The following is a 17,967-nucleotide window of genomic DNA, read 5'->3' as shown; positions in this document are numbered from 1 at the left end:
GGAATTTATCAAAGCTTTGAGAGAGAAAAAAGTATCAACCAATCTGCTGCTAACTGTAATTTTTCTAGCACACCCTGTAAAATTAGGAGCTGATTGGTTGGTACTTTATCTCTCTCCAAGCTTTGCTAAATCTCCCCCAAAGTGTTTAAAAAAATTAATAATATTCCCACCAGTCATCAGTAGTTACTGTTGTCTATATTTCACTGCAATAAACCCTCCCCCTCAAAATCACTCTAGAAGTGGCATCTTTATGTATATAGTGCAAACACATTACACATTGCTTTACAGAGAATAAGTCAGTCATTCACATCATTCTCTACTCCAGTGGAGCTTACATTCTATATTGCTTATCACATGGACACACACATGAACTAGGGTTAATTGTTTGTCTGTTTCCAATTAACCTACTGGTATGTTTTTTGGAGAGTGATAGGAAATCCACACAAACATAGGGAGAACCTATAAACACCACACAAATAGGGCATTGGCCAGAAATTGAACTCATAATATGACTGGATCATGCAGCCTGTATCAAATTCCCTTTCCCCTATAGATTGTGAGCAGGACTCTCTTCCCTCTTTGTCTGTTATTAGTATTACCCACTCTAGTTTTATTACAGTTTTGTTTAAAATAGTAAAGAGCCATGGAATTTGTTGGAGCTCTATAAATAAGCAGAGCCGTAACTAGACTTTTTGGTGCCCCCCTCATTTTTCAAAGGGACATAATACAACCAACAAAGGGGAATGTCCTCATGGGAAGGACCAGGGAAGAGATAGGGGAGGCCAGGAGATGCTGGGAATGAAATAAGAGGAAACTACAAGTGCGAATAATGATAAACAGAAATTTGACAGGTCCAAACAGCGCCCTCTGACCTTTGGTGCCCTGTGCGATGGCACCGGCCGCACTACCCTAGCTACGGACCTGTAAATAAGTGTCTTCAGGCAACAGTGAAGCATGGTGGAGATTCCTTGCAAGTTTGGGGCTGCATTTCAACAAATGGAGTTGGGGATTTGGTCAGGATTAATGGTGTCTTCAATGCTGAGAAACACAGGCAGGTACTTATCCATCATGCAATACCATCAGGGAGGTGTCTAATTGGCTCCAACCTATTCTGCGGCAGGACAACGACCCCAAAAATACAGCCAATGTTATTAAGAACTATCTTCAGCGTAAAAAAGAACGAGTGCTAGAAGTGATGATATAGCCCCCACAGAGCCCTCATCTCATCTCATCTTCATCGAGTCTCTCTGGGATTACATGAAGAGACAGAAGAATTTGAGCAAGCCTACATCCACAGAAGATCTGTGGTTAGTTCTCCAAGATGTTTGGAACAACCTCCCTGCCGAGTTCCTTCAAAAACTGTGTGCAAGTGTACCTAGAAGAATTGATGTTTGAAGGCAAAGGGTGGTCACACCAAATATTGATTTGATTTAGATTTCTCTTTTGTTCATTCAATTTGTATTTTGTTAATAAAAATAAACTATTAACACTTCTATTTTTTTAAAGCATTCTTACTTTGCAGCATTTTTTCTACACCTGCCTAAAACTTTTGCACAGTATTGTATATATGTTATATATGTATTAACCACTTCCCTGGCACGGTCGCATCAGATGCGACCACACCAGACTGGGCTTTCCCTAATATGTTCGTATCTGATGCGACCAGTTAGAAACGCCCACTGAGCGGCTGTTGGAAGATAATTTTCCTGCAGCCGCCCCTCTCTGCACATGCTGATATGCTTCCAGTGTGTCCCGATCCCTGTGGCCGGCAGTAATCGGGCAGCCTGGCAGCACACCTCCTCCCGGTGGGTGCAGAGAAGAGCTCGTGTATACCCCGGCGGCTCGGCTCCCTGGTCAGGGTTGCATTTACCTGCCGGCTGCAGAGAGCAGCTGCCGCCTGTGAACCTAACGTGGCCCCCTTCCCATGCATACCCCGGCGGCTCGGCTCTCTGGAGCCACCGGGGTATGCATAGGAAGAGGGGCCACGCTAGGTCACAGGCGGCAGCTGCTCTCTGCAGCCGCCAGGTAAATGCAAACCTGACCAGGGAGCCGAGCCGCCAGGGTATACACGAGCTCTCCTCTGCCAGTCCTGCATTTACCCGGCGGCTGCAGGGAGCAGCAGCTGGTGGTGATGCTAGCGCCGCCACCCCTCCCTGTTTATACTTCGGCAGCGCCAGAGAGCTGAGCCGCCAGTGGAATCCACCGCTGCCCACTCCCTGTATATACCCAGCGGCTGCAGAGATCAGCAACCGCTGGGGAAGCCTGCCTCAGCAGGGGGAGACTGATCATCCGTCTCCCCTTACAAAGTAAGTATGGCCATTGATGGCAAAACCACGATTGTTTCACACCATCGATGTTAATCACTGAATGTGCCATCGATGGTTAACCCACTGATGGCCATCACTATGCCAAAGACTCCACTGAACTCTGCATGTGGGTGCAAGGAAAGGGGGGGTATATGGTTCTGGAGAATTACTGGATAGGAGGGGAGTATGGGGGGTAAAATCTGGAGGGGAGGGGGCTTTAAAATTTATAATAAAAAATACACTAGTGATGGGGGAGGAAAGTGATGTTTATAAAAGGGACATGGGGGTGGTGCGAAACACCCTCTAAGCATAATTATTTTTAATGAAATATTTAAATAGATTTTTAAAAACACTTAAAACAAAACCCCACAATTTCTGACCAGTTTTGCCAGTAAAAATGTGTCAGTTAAGTGATTAATATGTATGTATATGTGTATATGTATATACAAGCTCCTTCCCCCCAGATTACATGAGGAGCTGTTGCTGAAAGAAGCCCAGTAAGTTGTCTCTGTAATGGTATATTGATGAGGAGAATGGATTGGTGGGTGGGTGGATGTGTATAGACTATGGGCCTGATTCAGAGCCGCTCGTAAGCGGCCGCTCGTTCGCTCCGAGCGATGTTTGCCCAACTGCGCATGCGTACGGATCGTTATACGCATGCGCGAACCAGTCAGTGCGGCCGAAATTCATGTGCTCGCAATCAGCGAATGCCTGATAATTTGAGTGACAGGAGTAGGCGTATGTGGGTGGTAACGGGGGAAGGTGCTTGAAAACGGGGAGTGGAGATCCGAACGCAGACGTGCTTAAAGGTCAAAACGGGCGTTTTATGGGTGTGCATAATTAAAACAGCAGCGTCATTGACCACGTCACTGGGTTATTTTATAGCCAGAACTGCTCACAAAATTGTGGTAGCAAAAACCAACCCCAAGAATAGCGAGCAGATTATACCCTGGTCGATGTACTCGATTAATCTAATAAATAGCGGACATGACGTAGGATGCGAGCGGCCAGGGGGCGTATTTTTTCAAAAAACGACCGCAAGATTTCTTCGCTCGTTCAGACCTAGAGACGTGAACAGACCGCAAAGAGCGAACGGTTGATTTGAATAGCCACCCCTATTTTCTGGACGAGCGAGCGCTAATTGCGTCCGGCTCTGAATCAGGCCCTATGTTACTCGGAGGATCTCAAGGAACATTTCAGTGAATCAAAATTGGTTCAGTTTATCACGAACATACATACAAACGTACAATTATATATAATACTTAATTGACTCTTTCAAGGGTCCTAGAGCAGTTTTGACCCATTTCTCATGGCCCTTCTGCTCCTCTCAGTTCTGGTCCGCTATCTTCCCGCTTATTCCTGGTAAGCACAGGGTCCAGCAGCTCCCTGAAACTGCTCGTGTTTCTGTTTTTGGAGAAAAAATTATAGTTCATTTTGCATTTGATGGTCATCTTCATATTCAAAATGATACTTTTGGGTTGCCCAGTGCTATCATGGCACCAGGGCCATAGAGAGGGGTGTGTGAGCAGTGCCGTTGCCCAGGGAACATGGCCCTGTTGCTACTTTTCTGCCCTGCATCTGACTAGCAAGGTCCTTCAACAGCAGACTGGAGCCTGTAGCGCTGCTGCAGTGCAATAGTGATGGGTAGTTCATGAATGATCAGTTCAAAATGAACTAATATTAAAAGTGAACTAGTTCACTTAGATCACAGCTTTGGCAAAGATTAGTTTATCAGGAACTAAAACAAGTGGGAGGAGTTAGACACAGTGAGAGAGAGCACAGCAGCTTCATTAGGCATGAGTCAGTACTGCTAAACTACCACAGGTGGCACTGCTGTACTCAGACATTGTGAGGACTCGGTGGAGCTGATTGAACTAGATTGTCATGATGACTCATGAGTCATTCTCTTGGCATCTAATTCAGTAATTCATTTAGGCCAGTGGATCATGTACAGTAGTTCAAAAGTCACATGATACATTACCCATCAGCTCAAGACACAGTGCTGAGTGCTGTATGCTATATACTGTACTGTAGTTCTGTTTATTCCACAAGACATAGGGGGGTATTTATCAAAGGTGGGAGAGAGATAAAATTGTGAGAGACAAAGTACTAACCAATCAGCTTCCAATTTACATTTTGCAGGCTATGTTTATAAAATGATAGGAGCTGATTGGTTGGTAATTTATTTTTACAATTTTATCTCTCAACCAGCTTTGATAAATATGTATCAAACCTTCAAAAAAGATCAAGTGGAAAAGTTGCCCATAGCAACCAATCAGCTTCTGTCATTTTTATAGACTGTGCTAGATAAATGAAGAAGCTGGCATCCCTAAATACTTAAAAATAGAAAAATGTTATATTTTTCAGAAGAAAACAGAAATGCAATTATAATACTTATAATTTATAGCAGACTGTGTGCCAGCTAGGTATCATAATGCTGTAATGATGATGGGCCTATTTTTATGTGAAGGCCAGGAGCTGTAGTCCCATTCACCCAACTTTTAATCTAGCCCTGGTATGCATTCAGTGACATTAATGGGTGCAATTGAAAAAAAATAAAATTGGGGTAAAGGTAAGATTTTTTCCCCCCCAATTACTGTGTTTTAAAAGCAAAAAAAAAGTGACAAGTCACAATATTCTGGATTTTGGTCTTTCTCAAAAATAATTAACATTTCAGAGATAAACATGTCACTACTAGTTTGTTGTATAAAGGCGCATACACACATAATGATTTTTTTGAACGATTTAACGATAACGACAACGTTATCGTTAAATCGTTTATAAAATCGTTCATCTTTTAAGGTGAACGATGAACGATAATCGTTCATGCACGTTCACGTTTGCAGTTCGTAATTCATTCTGACTGTCCAACAAACGATTTTCGTTCAGAAAATCGTTCATGTTGTACAGAGTGAACGATGTGCATTCACTGTATGCATGATTAAAAAATCGTTCATCGTTCATGAAAACCGTTCATTAATTTAGTAACCAGCGATTTTTATAAACAATTTTCGTTCACTTTTTCAAGGAAAAATCTGGATGAAAATCGTTCACTAAAATCGTTGGTTACTAACATCATTATGTGTGTACGCACCTTTAGTGATTGCTTTTTTAAAATATTAAAAGATTAGACATTTCTGATCATTTGATCAAGGTTCATTTCATCCAATGAGCTAGTAGTAGTAGAAATGCCTACTGTATGTGTAATAGACTAGTTTTGTTTCCAATCACTTCTCCAGCAGTGTTTCAGAGCCAGGGATGTAATGACCTATATGAACTACACAAACTTATCTATTGAACTAATATTTTGAGTGAACTAGATCATAATGAACTAATCACCAAAATGAAGTAGATTTCCCATCTCTACAGTGCAAGCAGTTCTCGAACTTTCTCCTGCTGGCAGCCCGCCCCCTTGCCTGGTGTCACATGTTTGGGGGCGGGGCTGACACAGGGCATCAGTGAGCCCTGCTTCGGTGCTACATTCACATTAAGAAGCTGCAATGTCTGCAGACTTGTCCTGCATCTAGCACTTAGGGCCCTATTTACTACAATCCGCACTTTTCAAAATTAGGAATATCACAGGAATTTATCAAAAATCCCTTTCAGGGACAGAGCTTGCGATAAAGCTCTGTCCCTGCCAGTGACGGCTTCTACCCTCTTTGATGAGGGGGGCTGCCGCAGCTGAAAGTTACAGGGTCACTCACTGGCTCCTGCGGTCCTTCCTCCTCCTCCTGGCCGGGTTACGGTGCCTACGCAATCAATCTGTCAGGTGGAGGGACCGGCACATGCTAATGTCACCAGCTTCCACTGGGTTGCATTGTCTGCAGCCCAAAGGAGCCAGTTAGGGCTGGCGGAAAGGCAGTCTGCTAATAGCAGCCCGGGCTAGCAGTCCCAGAGGGAGGAGACACCTCCCCTGGGGCTGCCTGTTGTATATGTGACTGGCAGGTGGCGCATCCAATAGGAAGCCAAGCAAGTCCCATTGTAGCCAGTGCAGTCACGGACTGCACTGACTACACTGAGGTGGTGGATTTTGCTGGGGGGGCTGCAGCCTTGCAGCGCCTAGGCAAAATCCGCCACTGGTCCCTGCGAATCCTCTCCGCTGTCTACTCACTGTATTTTTCACAAAAATACAGTGAGAAGGTGTGTGCGCATACAGCCCGCACACCAACACACCAACCCCCCCGCGGCCCCCCCTCACTAACACTTACCTTGAATGGTTCTCTGATGAACTACTCTCTCTGGTCAGCTGGTCTCCCGGCTCCTGCACAGTGCAGGAGCCCCAAAGGACATCACCTGACCACCGATGCCTGGATGCAGGTAAGTGTTTTGTTTTTTTTAAACTATTTATTCTTTTACAGTGATTAGCTTGTGGTCTATTTAGACCATAAAGCTGATCACTGTGGCCGGCTCTGCTCTGCCTGTCAGAGCAGAGCAGAGCAGGAGTCGGGGAAGGGGGGGAAATTCTGGGTAATGTCATCTCCAGGTGGATTTATTATAACAGGGCTTCCCCCGGTATTTTTTCACATTTTATTATTAGCAAATCTGAGCAGATCACATTTCCCATTACAAGTATGGGAAATGTGATCTGTTTAAATGAATTGGAAGAGTCTCCACTAAAAAATACTCCAATTGCCCTTTAATAAATTTGATAATAAAAAAAATTCAAAAAAGGGTGTTTTCACACCCTTTTTTTTGCATTTTTTTCATAAAAATAATATTGATAAATAGGCCCCTTAGCCACATTGGGGCTGATTCTGAGTTGGGAGCAAAGCAAAAAAGAACAAGTAACTTTACATCTTCTTTACACCTTGGCAAACCATGTTGCACTGTTGGTGGGATAGATTTAATATGTGTAAAGAGATTTACATTTTAGAGGGGTGTGTCCAAATGCAAATCTAAATTGCAGTGTAAAAATAAAGCTGACGGGGGCGTGGCCTGACTATGGAGCAGAGTGGCTGCATTGCATGAGAGCTCTGTAGTTTTATCTTTATTTTCCCCGGTTGGAAACTACAGTACAGGGCAAAAACCTCCTGAACAATAGCCCCTAGCCCTGTGTACACAGCGAGCCTATTTCCGGTGGTCGTCACCCCTCTAGAAACAGATTGGGGGACCCGCGTGTCTTCCGGCCTCCCCAGCAATCACAAGCCGCGGCCTCGATTTTGAAGATGGCCGCTGATCGGCCGCAACCTACAGAGGTCCGGGAAACAAACCGCCGGCAGCTATTGGCTTGCGGGGGCAGGTCTAATCTCCTGCTCCTGCTTCAGGAATTGAACGCTGCGGCAGGGAGCCGGGAGCCGGCTCGTGGCCTGAAAGCTCCGGACTCTAGACGGGAGCATGGATCGCGGACAGGAACGGCCGCCATTAGAGCTTGTCGCACATACCTGAGTCGCCCACTCTGCCAGTGTACCCGGTCGGGCAGGTTAGCCCTCACAGTATATACCACCTGAGCCCTCAGGTAAGGCCCGATTTGGAGTTCCTGTTGACAGGCGGCCGCCATTTTGGCTCTCCTCTCTCCTCTTTGCTGCTCTACCACAGCCCTCAGCACACTATACTGTGGAAGTTACCAGCAGTGGTGTCCATTACTGGTCTCCTCAGTCCCATCTCACCCGTACTTGGATACCTAGGGGGGTTACACATTAGGCGAACCTGCCACAGACCGGGACTCCCAACTACTATTAACATTTGACCTCTCCTGGCAGTCGGTTAATGTTCTATATCATTATCGCCTTCGGCATCGCCGGTATCTTGAGCGATTAAGGGCTCTCTATTGCTCGGGATATTTGGCACACTGTCAATAGCCAATCTATTGTTGCAGGAGCTGCGTCTATGACACTCATAGACTACATTCCAAGTAATAAATACCTCTGTTGCTACGAAATATGGGCTCACTCTCACTAATCCCACTTTGGCCCTCCGTCGCCCGTCTATATATTGAGTAACAGTACAGGCTCCCGTTTCTGTTTTAATCGACATAACAACGGGCCTCCGGCTCTTTTATGATGGCACCTAAACGCCCAAAGACTTCGACTGTTCCACCAGTTTCTTTCTGCAAAGCGTCTCCTTCCTCACAAATGGACAAAGCAGGCCCGTCGAATAATAAAAGCAGTAAACACCAGTCTGCGGTAAGCATCTCGTCTGACGGACCCCCACAAGCTACGTCCAAACAACTGGAAGTTGCAGATGATGCCCCACTTACAATGGGCTCTATGAGGATGCTCTTGGCTTCCTTTAAGGACGATATTACATCCGAATTTAAAGCAGCTCTGCAATCTTGTCAACGCTCGGTGGACGAGTTGGGGTGTCGCACAGATCATCTGGAGAACAAGTTAGAGGAAGTAGTTAAATCACATAACGATCTGATCACGCTTCATGAAGAGTTACAGTCAGTGGTTACATCCCTGAGGATCAAGACCGCAGACCTGGAAGATAGGTCTCGGCGAAATAATCTCAAGCTTCGTGGAATTCCAGAGACAGTCCCAAATTCAGAGTTGAGAGAACACGTAACGGAAATATTTACGAAACTTCTACCAACTACACAGATTTCGGACTTTTTGCTGGACCGTGTACACAGACTGCCTAAAGCCCGTAATGCTCCTACAGATGCTCTGATGCGAGTGCACTTTTTCCATATTAAAGAGGCAATCCTTCGTGCAGCAAGGTCAGCAGATGCTGTCGCTCTGGGAAAAATCCAAATCTTTGGTGACCTCTCTCCTGCAACGCTAGCATCAAGGAGATTATTTCTGCCAGTTACCAGAGCCCTACAAAAGGCATCCATCAATTATAGATGGGGTTTCCCCACTAAGTTGATAATCAATAGAAACAGCTCTACCACGGTCATATCAGATCCAGCGGCAGTTATCCAGCTTCTTGTGTCTTGGAATCTAGAAGACATCTCACAAAAACTTCCAAGCAACCTGCATATTAACCAGAACTGGTCTTAACTGTTCTCAGAGACTCTGTATCCTTTATCATTGCAATGTACCCACCCAGGGTTGTTAGATTTAATTGATTATTTGTTGTAGGATGCCCCTTTTCTGGGACATTTTATAATTAGTCTGATTAGCACAGAAGTAGTAAAATATGGAATAGAGTTGCCTTTTCTGTTTGGGTCACAGAACTGAGTATCATGTTTTTGTAACGTTTATTTAACAGTTTGGATCCCTGGGTGTGTTCCTACATACATGCACTTGAGACTTTTCTTCTCTCTATGTTTTCTCTTCAAACGATAGATATAGGTTGTTATATATGTGTTCTATACCCTACAAAGAATACTCAAGTTTAAAGCTACGTATTCTGACCCCGGGCGACGGGGGTTAAATGTTCTTTTGGTCACTCACCCCAATGTACCACCTAAGAAGGTGGTCCCTGATGGTTCCTTTACGGATCTATTTATTTTTTTCTTTTACTCTGTATTCCTATCTTTTTTCTTTTTTTCACCAATATAACTAGTTCTCAGGTACTTCATATATCCGACAATCAGTTCTTATCTTTGATACATTTAGGTTCGGAACAATTAATGCTAAGCAAAGTGATACTATTTCCAAATGGTTAAGATATTATCTATTAATGTTAAGGGACTCAACTCTCCCAATAAAAGAAAACTCGCACTGAGATATTGTGCTAAATGTAAAGCTCATATCATCGCCATTCAAGAGACCCATTTCCAACAATCCGCCCCCCCTCTATTCTCTAATTTGAAATTTCCCATTTGCTATACCTCCAACGGCTCTTCCAAAAAAGCAGGAGTGGCAATTCTTTTTTCTAATACAAGTAACTTTATTTTGGAAAAACAAATACAGGATAAGGAGGATCGTTACCTTATACTTATAAGTAAATTAGATAATGTCCCAGTGACAATTGCATCAATTTATGCTCCAAACACGAAACAAATATAATTTATTAGGAAATTTTGCACAACTCTCCAAAAGTATAAAAAAGGGATTTTGCTATTATTAGGAGATTTTAATATCGCCCCGGATCCGTTATGGGATAAATCCTCATATAAAACTAAAATGAGTCCTCAATTCTCCCAAGATAATTCTCAGGGCTTCAGACGAATACTTAGCGAATATGAGCTCTACGATGTATGGAGGGCAGGTCATCCTGGCGAGAAGGACTACACCTTTTATTCGCAGGTGCACAAATCCTATTCCCGTATTGATCTTGCCCTGGCGAATAAATGGTCCTTGCCTTACATTAAACAATCATCAATTATACCTGTAGCTTGGTCAGACCATGCAGCACTGTCTATTGATTGGGATATAAATAGATTGAGACCTCCTCCGGGCCCCTGGCATTTGGGAGAACACCTTCTGGCTCATACGGAATCTAAACAATTAATATAAAATGCCCTACCCATGTTTCTGGAAACCAACAAACCAGAGGATACCTCCTCATTTACTTTTTGGTGTTCGCTAAAAGCAGTTCTTAGGGGTTCAGCTATTCAGGCAGCAGCCCGCCTACATAAGGCGTCTATCCTCCAACAAGCAAATATCGAGTGTCGACTAGCAGACTTAGATTCTAAACATAAACTTAACCCAAATGACGATACAATTTATAGGGAATTGCTTCATGTCAGAGCTGAATGGAACACTTTGGCACTTAAAAAAGTCCATCAGACAATGTTTAAACTACGCCAAAAGCTCTATACTCAAGGAGACAGGGCGGGTCGTTTGCTAGCACGAAAGTTAAGAGGGAAAAGAGCGAAAGAAAGTATAAGAATGATTTCCAGTATCAAAGGTACCAAACTCACAGATCCCTATGCTATAGCGGAATCCTTCGCGCAGTATTGCTCCTCCCTTTACAATTTAAAAGATGACCCTATGACTCCCCAACCATCATTAATCCAGATCCCTGGTCTGAAGAAACATTATCTGTTATTAAATCCCTTACCTTAGATAAGGCACCGGGACCAGACGGTTATATAAACAAATTCTTCAAATGCTTTCAAGATACTTTGTCTCCTATTTTAGCGCAAATGTTTAATGATATTTCGTCTGGGGGCTCCTTCCCGAGAGAAATGTTAGAGGCAAGAATAGTAGCTTTTCCCAAACCAGGTAAGAATTTTACATCCATAGCTAATTACAGGCCAATCGCACGCCTCAATACGGATAATAAAATATTCGCTAAACTCCTAGCGAACAGACTTCACCCATTGCTACCAACTTTAATACATCAAGACCAGGTAGGATTTGTGACAGGAAGGCAGGGACCAGACAATACGAGGAAGGTGATCAATATAATTGAATCTTTTTCCAGCTTTGACCAACCTCTCCTACTTCTATCACTAGACACAGAAAAAGCCTTTGATAGATTGAATTGGAAATATTTAAAAGCAGTATTGGTCAAATTTGGTATTAAGGGTAGTTTTCTAACATCAATTATTGCATTATATTCATCTCCTTCGGCCAGAGTCTTTGTTAATGGCATTCTATCTTCCCCTTTCCTGATCAAAAATGGTACGAGACAAGGATGCCCCCTATCCCCACTGGTGTTCGCTATGGCGATCGAACCATTAGCAGAAACCATCAGAAATGATCATAATATTGCAGGCCCCATCCTTTATGGCAAAATGTACAAAACAAGCCTGTTTGCCAACGACATCCTGCTGACACTCACAGATCCGATGAATTCCTTAGCTGCTCTACATAGCTTGTTGAAAGAATTCTCTGGGGTCTCTTACTATAAGTTGAACTGCTCCAAAACGGAGGCACTCCCTATCAATTTCACACAACATTTACTGGCTTCTCTTAAAGCAAATTATACATATGCTTGGCAGGACCATTCTATTAAATATTTAGGAATTCTCTTAACAGCCACTACCAATAGCTTAATAGCAGCTAATTACCTACCATTGATACGACAATTGTTGTTATTATTCAAGGATTGGATGATGTCCGATATATCATGGATGGGCAGACTCTCTGCCCTAAAGATGGTGGTACTACCAAAGTTATTGTATTTTTTTCGAACATTGCCAATATTAATCCCACACTATGTTCTCATTAAGATCCAAAAACTCTTTTCTTCTTATATTTGGAAGGGTAAGAAACCTAGGCAAGCAAGGAAAACATTGTCTTTACCTAAGACCGAGGGAGGCGTAGGACTCCCGGACCTACACTGGTACCACATAGCGTCTGTATTAACACAAGTGAATTCTTGGTTCTCAAATGGGAAATTGATGCCATGGGTCCAGTTGGAATGGGATATGGCTTCCCCATTTCCACTCACAGACTGTCTCTGGTTACCATCTCATGTTAGGATCCCGTGGATTGAAAAATGTACAGCGATATCCACAACCAGGAAAGCCTGGCTAGAAATGATTAATGCGACACCAGAGGTTAATCTTCCCTCCACGGGTTTTTCACTGGAGGGATTGGCCGCTTTAATACCGAATTTAAGTTTTGAGACCTGGAGATCACAGCGTATTCTATCACTTAAACAAATTACATCATCCGGCACTCTTCAGCCATTTACCCAAATTAATGCCCAATTTCACACCTCTTTTAGAGAGTTTTATAAATATTTACAAATCAGACATTGGTTACAAAGTATAACCCCACCCCTATATATCATCTATGATCTTCCGAAACTTTTAGCTAATCAATTAAATAAAGTTAATAACAAAGGAGGTATTACATGGTGGTATTCTCAACTAATGACCCCCACGGAATTTAATAAACCCTCAACGATTTGGAAATGGGAAGCAGACCTTTCGTGTGTCTTCTCCGAAGAAGACTGCCGTATAATCTTTAAAAATAGTTATAAGGTTTCAAAATGTATGACTATATTTTACGCCTAAACTAATGCATATTATCTCACCATCTCACTCCAATTTATGTTGGCGGAACTGTGGCCATGTAGGCTCTGTATTCCACATATTTTGGACTTGCCCATTTATTACCTCACTATGGAAAGAGGTTTTTATCTTAATATCAAAAATTTTAAAGATCACTATTTTTCCACATCCGGTTATAGCTATTTTTCATTTATACAAAGTAGATATTACCCCCAACGATCGTTACTTAATGGGACACATCCTTATTGCCACTAAAATAATGCTAGCTCAACGATGGAGATCCCCTATAATTCCCACTTTGGAGGATATAGAAAAAAAAGTCCAAACTCACTATGAGTTTGAAACAGCTGGGATGAATTATTCCTCAGCGTCATCAAACCCGCTGATTCAGTGGTTTAATTGGTCTGAGTACTGGTCCTCAAAATCCAAACCTTGAGAACCAAAAATTTTGAGTTGAGGTTAGGTTCCAGATTTTAAGTAGATCAAGGGTTACTACACGGAGAGTTATCCTGTGCCTTCTACGGCCCTGACCATTTGGAAGACCCTAAGCTACCTAGTAGTCTATATCTCGTCAGTCTAGCGGCCTACCATCAACGATTATTAGATTAAAGTATTATCATTTCTTATTGATGGACGAGAACAGTTGTTCGTTCCGAACTGTATTTCTATTATTATATTAAATTTGTTAGCTTCTTTTAGCAAACATTGTACCTAATTCTCTTTTTCTGTTTCTGTGTACCCCCACCCTTTTTTATTTCTGTATCCCAGACCCAACCTCAATAATTTTTTAAATAATAAAAAATGTAATGTTTAAAAAATAAAGCTGACCAGCATTTATGGGCTACATGCAACAGCAGCCAGTATTTTCCATGTATGTAAAATAAATGTATATGCAGGGCCGGCTCCAGGGGTTGCCGGGCTGGTCCCCATCGCCCCTCACTGGCGCGCTGTGAAATGGGGGCGTGGCCTAATTACCATAGACCACGCCTCCTACGTGACATTATTTGGGGATGTGCCCACAAAGCACGCCTCCCGTGTAACGTCAGGCTGGGGGAGAGCCCAGCACTACGTCACTAGCTGGGCTTCCCCCAGCCCTCTCCCGGCACTGAATGGATGCCACGTGCATGCACGCAGCATCCATTTAGCTACTCCGGGGTCCGGCGCCGCTGTGTATATGCACCCCTTCCATTGCAACATGGTTTGTTCTACAAACAGAGTAACTTGCTTTTTTGCTTTGCTCCCTAGCTCCGAATCATCTCCATTATGTTGTACAAAACATACATCCCAACTGTGAGCACACAGCATACTGGTCTACTTTTGAAAAAGCATTTCAGGTAGATTGTGAAAGCAGCACCTATGAGCGTGTGTTAAAATGAGCGTGTACCAGGGGCTTTTTAACAGAGGAGGAGGCCCGTGTGCAGACTCAATGCGGGCCCCCTCCCCTCTCTGGTGGTCCCGCGGTGCAGTAGATTCTGGCCTAGTGCCAAAATCTAATGCACGAGTCATTGGGAAAATGGCCGCCACCATTTTTGCTGCACTGCAGCACTGGCTCGGCTCTGCAGTGCTGTACTATGGACAGGTAAGTATAAGACTACGGCCCTCATTCAGAGCCGCTTGCAAAAAGCGAACGCTCGCTCTGAATGAGGGCGGCCGTTTTTTTCTTTTTAGCCGGCCTCCTTGCCGCTCGCTAAGCTGTGGGTGACCACCCACAGCTTTTGCGAGCGGCCAGGTGATGGTCGCGACCATTGCGACCATCGGGCTTGCGACGAGACCCTTGTGGTAGGGTCTTGTCTGCCTTAAGCCCCAGTGAGCTTCCGGCTCTAATAGGACCACCCACAAACGGCAGGCGTTCCTTCAGGAACGCCTCCGTTTGTCCAGCTAAACCCCCCACCCCGCCTACAAAACAGGGCGAGCTGTCGATCAACATCAACAGCCGCCCCGTTTGTAGCGAACCCCGAAGCGAGAGAATTGCGAGCGGATATAGATATAGATATGCCCCTGGTCTGTACTGCTATATCTGAGAAGCATGTCATAATTTGATTTACTGTATATCCAAATGTAAATGAACCCCAAAGCAGTTAGTAACATCTACTTGTTGATGAAAACACACAGATATTGATACACACTGATAAGGCATAAAGCCATAGGGATCATTGTACATTATTTATAACCAATGCAGGGAAATGATACTAATGAGCTCACATGAATGTATATATGTCTGTTTTTTATATAACAGTGTCATAATGGGGGGTAAGGTGCAATCAGGGAGATTTCTAGACTCTTCAGGGAGACAGGGAGATTGCTACTACCGTGTTTCCCCTATAATAAGACACTGTCTTATTTTTTTTTTGGTCCAAAAAACACAATAGGGCTTATTTTCGGGGTAGGGCTTATTTAATTTAACATTGACAGCCATTTCAATGTGCCTCTCTCCTCCCCTGTTGAATGCAGCCTGTGCCTCTCCAGCCCCCCCCCCTGTTGATAAATACAGCCTGTGCATCTCCAGCACCCCGGTGTTGAATTCAGCCTGTACCTCTCCCTGTTGAACTTACCTTTACAACAAGAAGTCCACCTTCAGAGTCGCGCCTTCCTCCACGATCCGCGGCTCCTCCGTTGTCCACCTTCAGAGGCGCGCCGTGACTTCATGAGGTCACGCGCGCTGACTCCAAAACAAGCTTTATTGAAATCTTGTTTTGCAGTCTGAGTACGTTCCTGTAAGCTGGTGGAGGAGCGGGCCGGGCAGCCTCCTCCAGCTCTTTCATTTACTGTAGTACCGGATTTCATGCGGGGGGCGGAGCTGGGTGCATATTAGTGTAGTGCAGGGACCGGGAAAAATTTAGATTTTATTAGGTCTTACTTTCGGGGTAGGGCTTATTTTGGGCCATTCATCAATAGTAAGGATAGGGCTTATTTTCGGGGTAGGTCTAATTATCGGGGAAACACGGTATTTCAGGGAGTCTCTCTGACAATTAGGGAGAGTTGGCACACAGCAGATACATGGTATGGATTTTACTGCATTTGGTCATAATGCAATTGAATATTCAAACACATGGCGTATTGGTGTCAGGTAAAAGCATGTGTGTTATACTGTATATAAAACGGCATATTTACCGGTCTCTCCTAGTTTGCATGAGGTATGTGCGTTCTCGTTTCATCCTCTCCAGATGCTCCTTCACTGCCGACTTTTGGCGCTCTGCATCTCCCTGCATATTTACACAACAATCATTGCTTGATCAATGCTTTTATGCTTTTATGCAATCTTTATAATTGGGATAGATAAAATGAGACAACAAATGGAGGCTAGTTTAGAATAAATAAAATTGTATTTTTAATATGAAGCCTCTTCTCCCCTCCTGTTTTTATTATGTTTATCCCTGTGAACACCGTTTATGAAAGACACACAATGATTAATAATTGATAATTAAAATGACAAAATTAAGTACCAAATAATTATTATTTTTCAATATACTACATATACACCAGGCTAAGCAAGGACTCATTATAATTATTTATGGTACACCTGTGTAATATTTGCACTTGTGAAGATATCAGTATTTGGGTAGTATAACCAGAAGCATACATGAGTTTCCTTATATGTATAACAAGCACATGCAGCCTCCATAATGTATGTATAATGGGCCTGATGATGGACGCATCCTTATATGTATAACAAGCACATGCATGGGCCTAGCCTCCATAATGTATGTATAATAGGCCTGATGATGGACGCATCCTTATATGTATAACAAGCACATTCATGGGCCTAGCCTCCATAATGTATGTATAATGGGCCTGATGATGGACGCATCCTTATATGTATAACAAGCACATGCATGCGCCTAGCCTCCATAATGTATGTATAATAGGCCTGATGATGGACGCATCCTTATATGTATAACAAGCACATGCATGGGCCTAGCCTCCATAATGTATGTATAATGGGCCTGATGATGGACGCATCCTTATATGTATAACAAGCACATGCATGCGCCTAGCCTCCATAATGTATGTATAATGGGCCTGATGATGGACGCATCCTTATATGTATAACAAGCACATGCAGCCTCCATAATGTATGTATAATGGGCCTGATGATGGACGCATCCTTATATGTATAACAAGCACATGCAGCCTCCATAATGTATGTATAATGGGCCTGATGATGGACGCATCCTTATATGTATAACAAGTACATGCATGCGCCTAGCCTCCATAATGTATGTATAATGGGCCTGATGATGGACGCATCCTTATATGTATAACAAGCACATGCATGCGCCTAGCCTCCATAATGTATGTATAATAGGCCTGATGATGGACGCATCCTTATATGTATAACAAGTACATGCATGCGCCTAGCCTCCCTAATGTATGTATAATGGGCCTGATGATGGACGCATCCTTATATGTATAACAAGCACATGCATGCGCCTAGCCTCCATAATGTATGTATAATGGGCCTGATGATGGACGCATCCTTATATGTATAACTAGCACATGCAGCCTCCATAATGTATGTATAATGGGCCTGATGATGGACGCATCCTTATATGTATAACAAGTACATGCATGCGCCTAGCCTCCCTAATGTATGTATAATGGGCCTGATGATGGACGCATCCTTATATGTATAACAAGCACATGCATGCGCCTAGCCTCCCTAATGTATGTATAATGGGCCTGATGATGGACGCATCCTTATATGTATAACAAGTACATGCATGCGCCTAGCCTCCATAATGTATGTATAATGGGCCTGATGATGGATGCAATGCAGATATTTATGCTGACTGAGTGATTGTTAGCCATTGTGCATGCGTGCAAGCCAGTCTGTGCATGCGCAGCGATTGTTAGCCATTGTGC

The 17,967-nt window shown here is 43.5% G+C and overlaps 1 protein-coding gene across 1 annotated transcript in view; it reads right to left on the bottom strand.

Annotated features, from left to right (window-relative positions):
• Positions 1-3,570: 3,570 nt before the first annotated feature.
• LOC148529103 (uncharacterized) overlaps positions 3,571-17,967 on the bottom strand; it is an 86,641-nt gene continuing 72,244 nt past the window's right edge. Inside the window, exons 20-21 of the mRNA XM_088468842.1 lie at positions 16,216-16,307; positions 3,571-3,710 (exon numbers count right to left, since the gene is read on the bottom strand). Coding sequence (XP_088324968.1) covers positions 3,614-3,710; positions 16,216-16,307 — 189 coding nt within the window. The 3' untranslated portion in view covers positions 3,571-3,613. The remainder of the gene's footprint in view (positions 3,711-16,215; positions 16,308-17,967) is intronic.

This window comes from Taudactylus pleione, unplaced genomic scaffold, assembly GCF_031769625.1.
Source record: "Taudactylus pleione unplaced genomic scaffold, aTauple2 ptg000086l, whole genome shotgun sequence".
NCBI lineage: Eukaryota > Metazoa > Chordata > Amphibia > Anura > Myobatrachidae > Taudactylus > Taudactylus pleione.
Note: the sequence above shows the minus strand (reverse complement) of the source record. Positions and strands in the feature narration are given on the sequence as shown.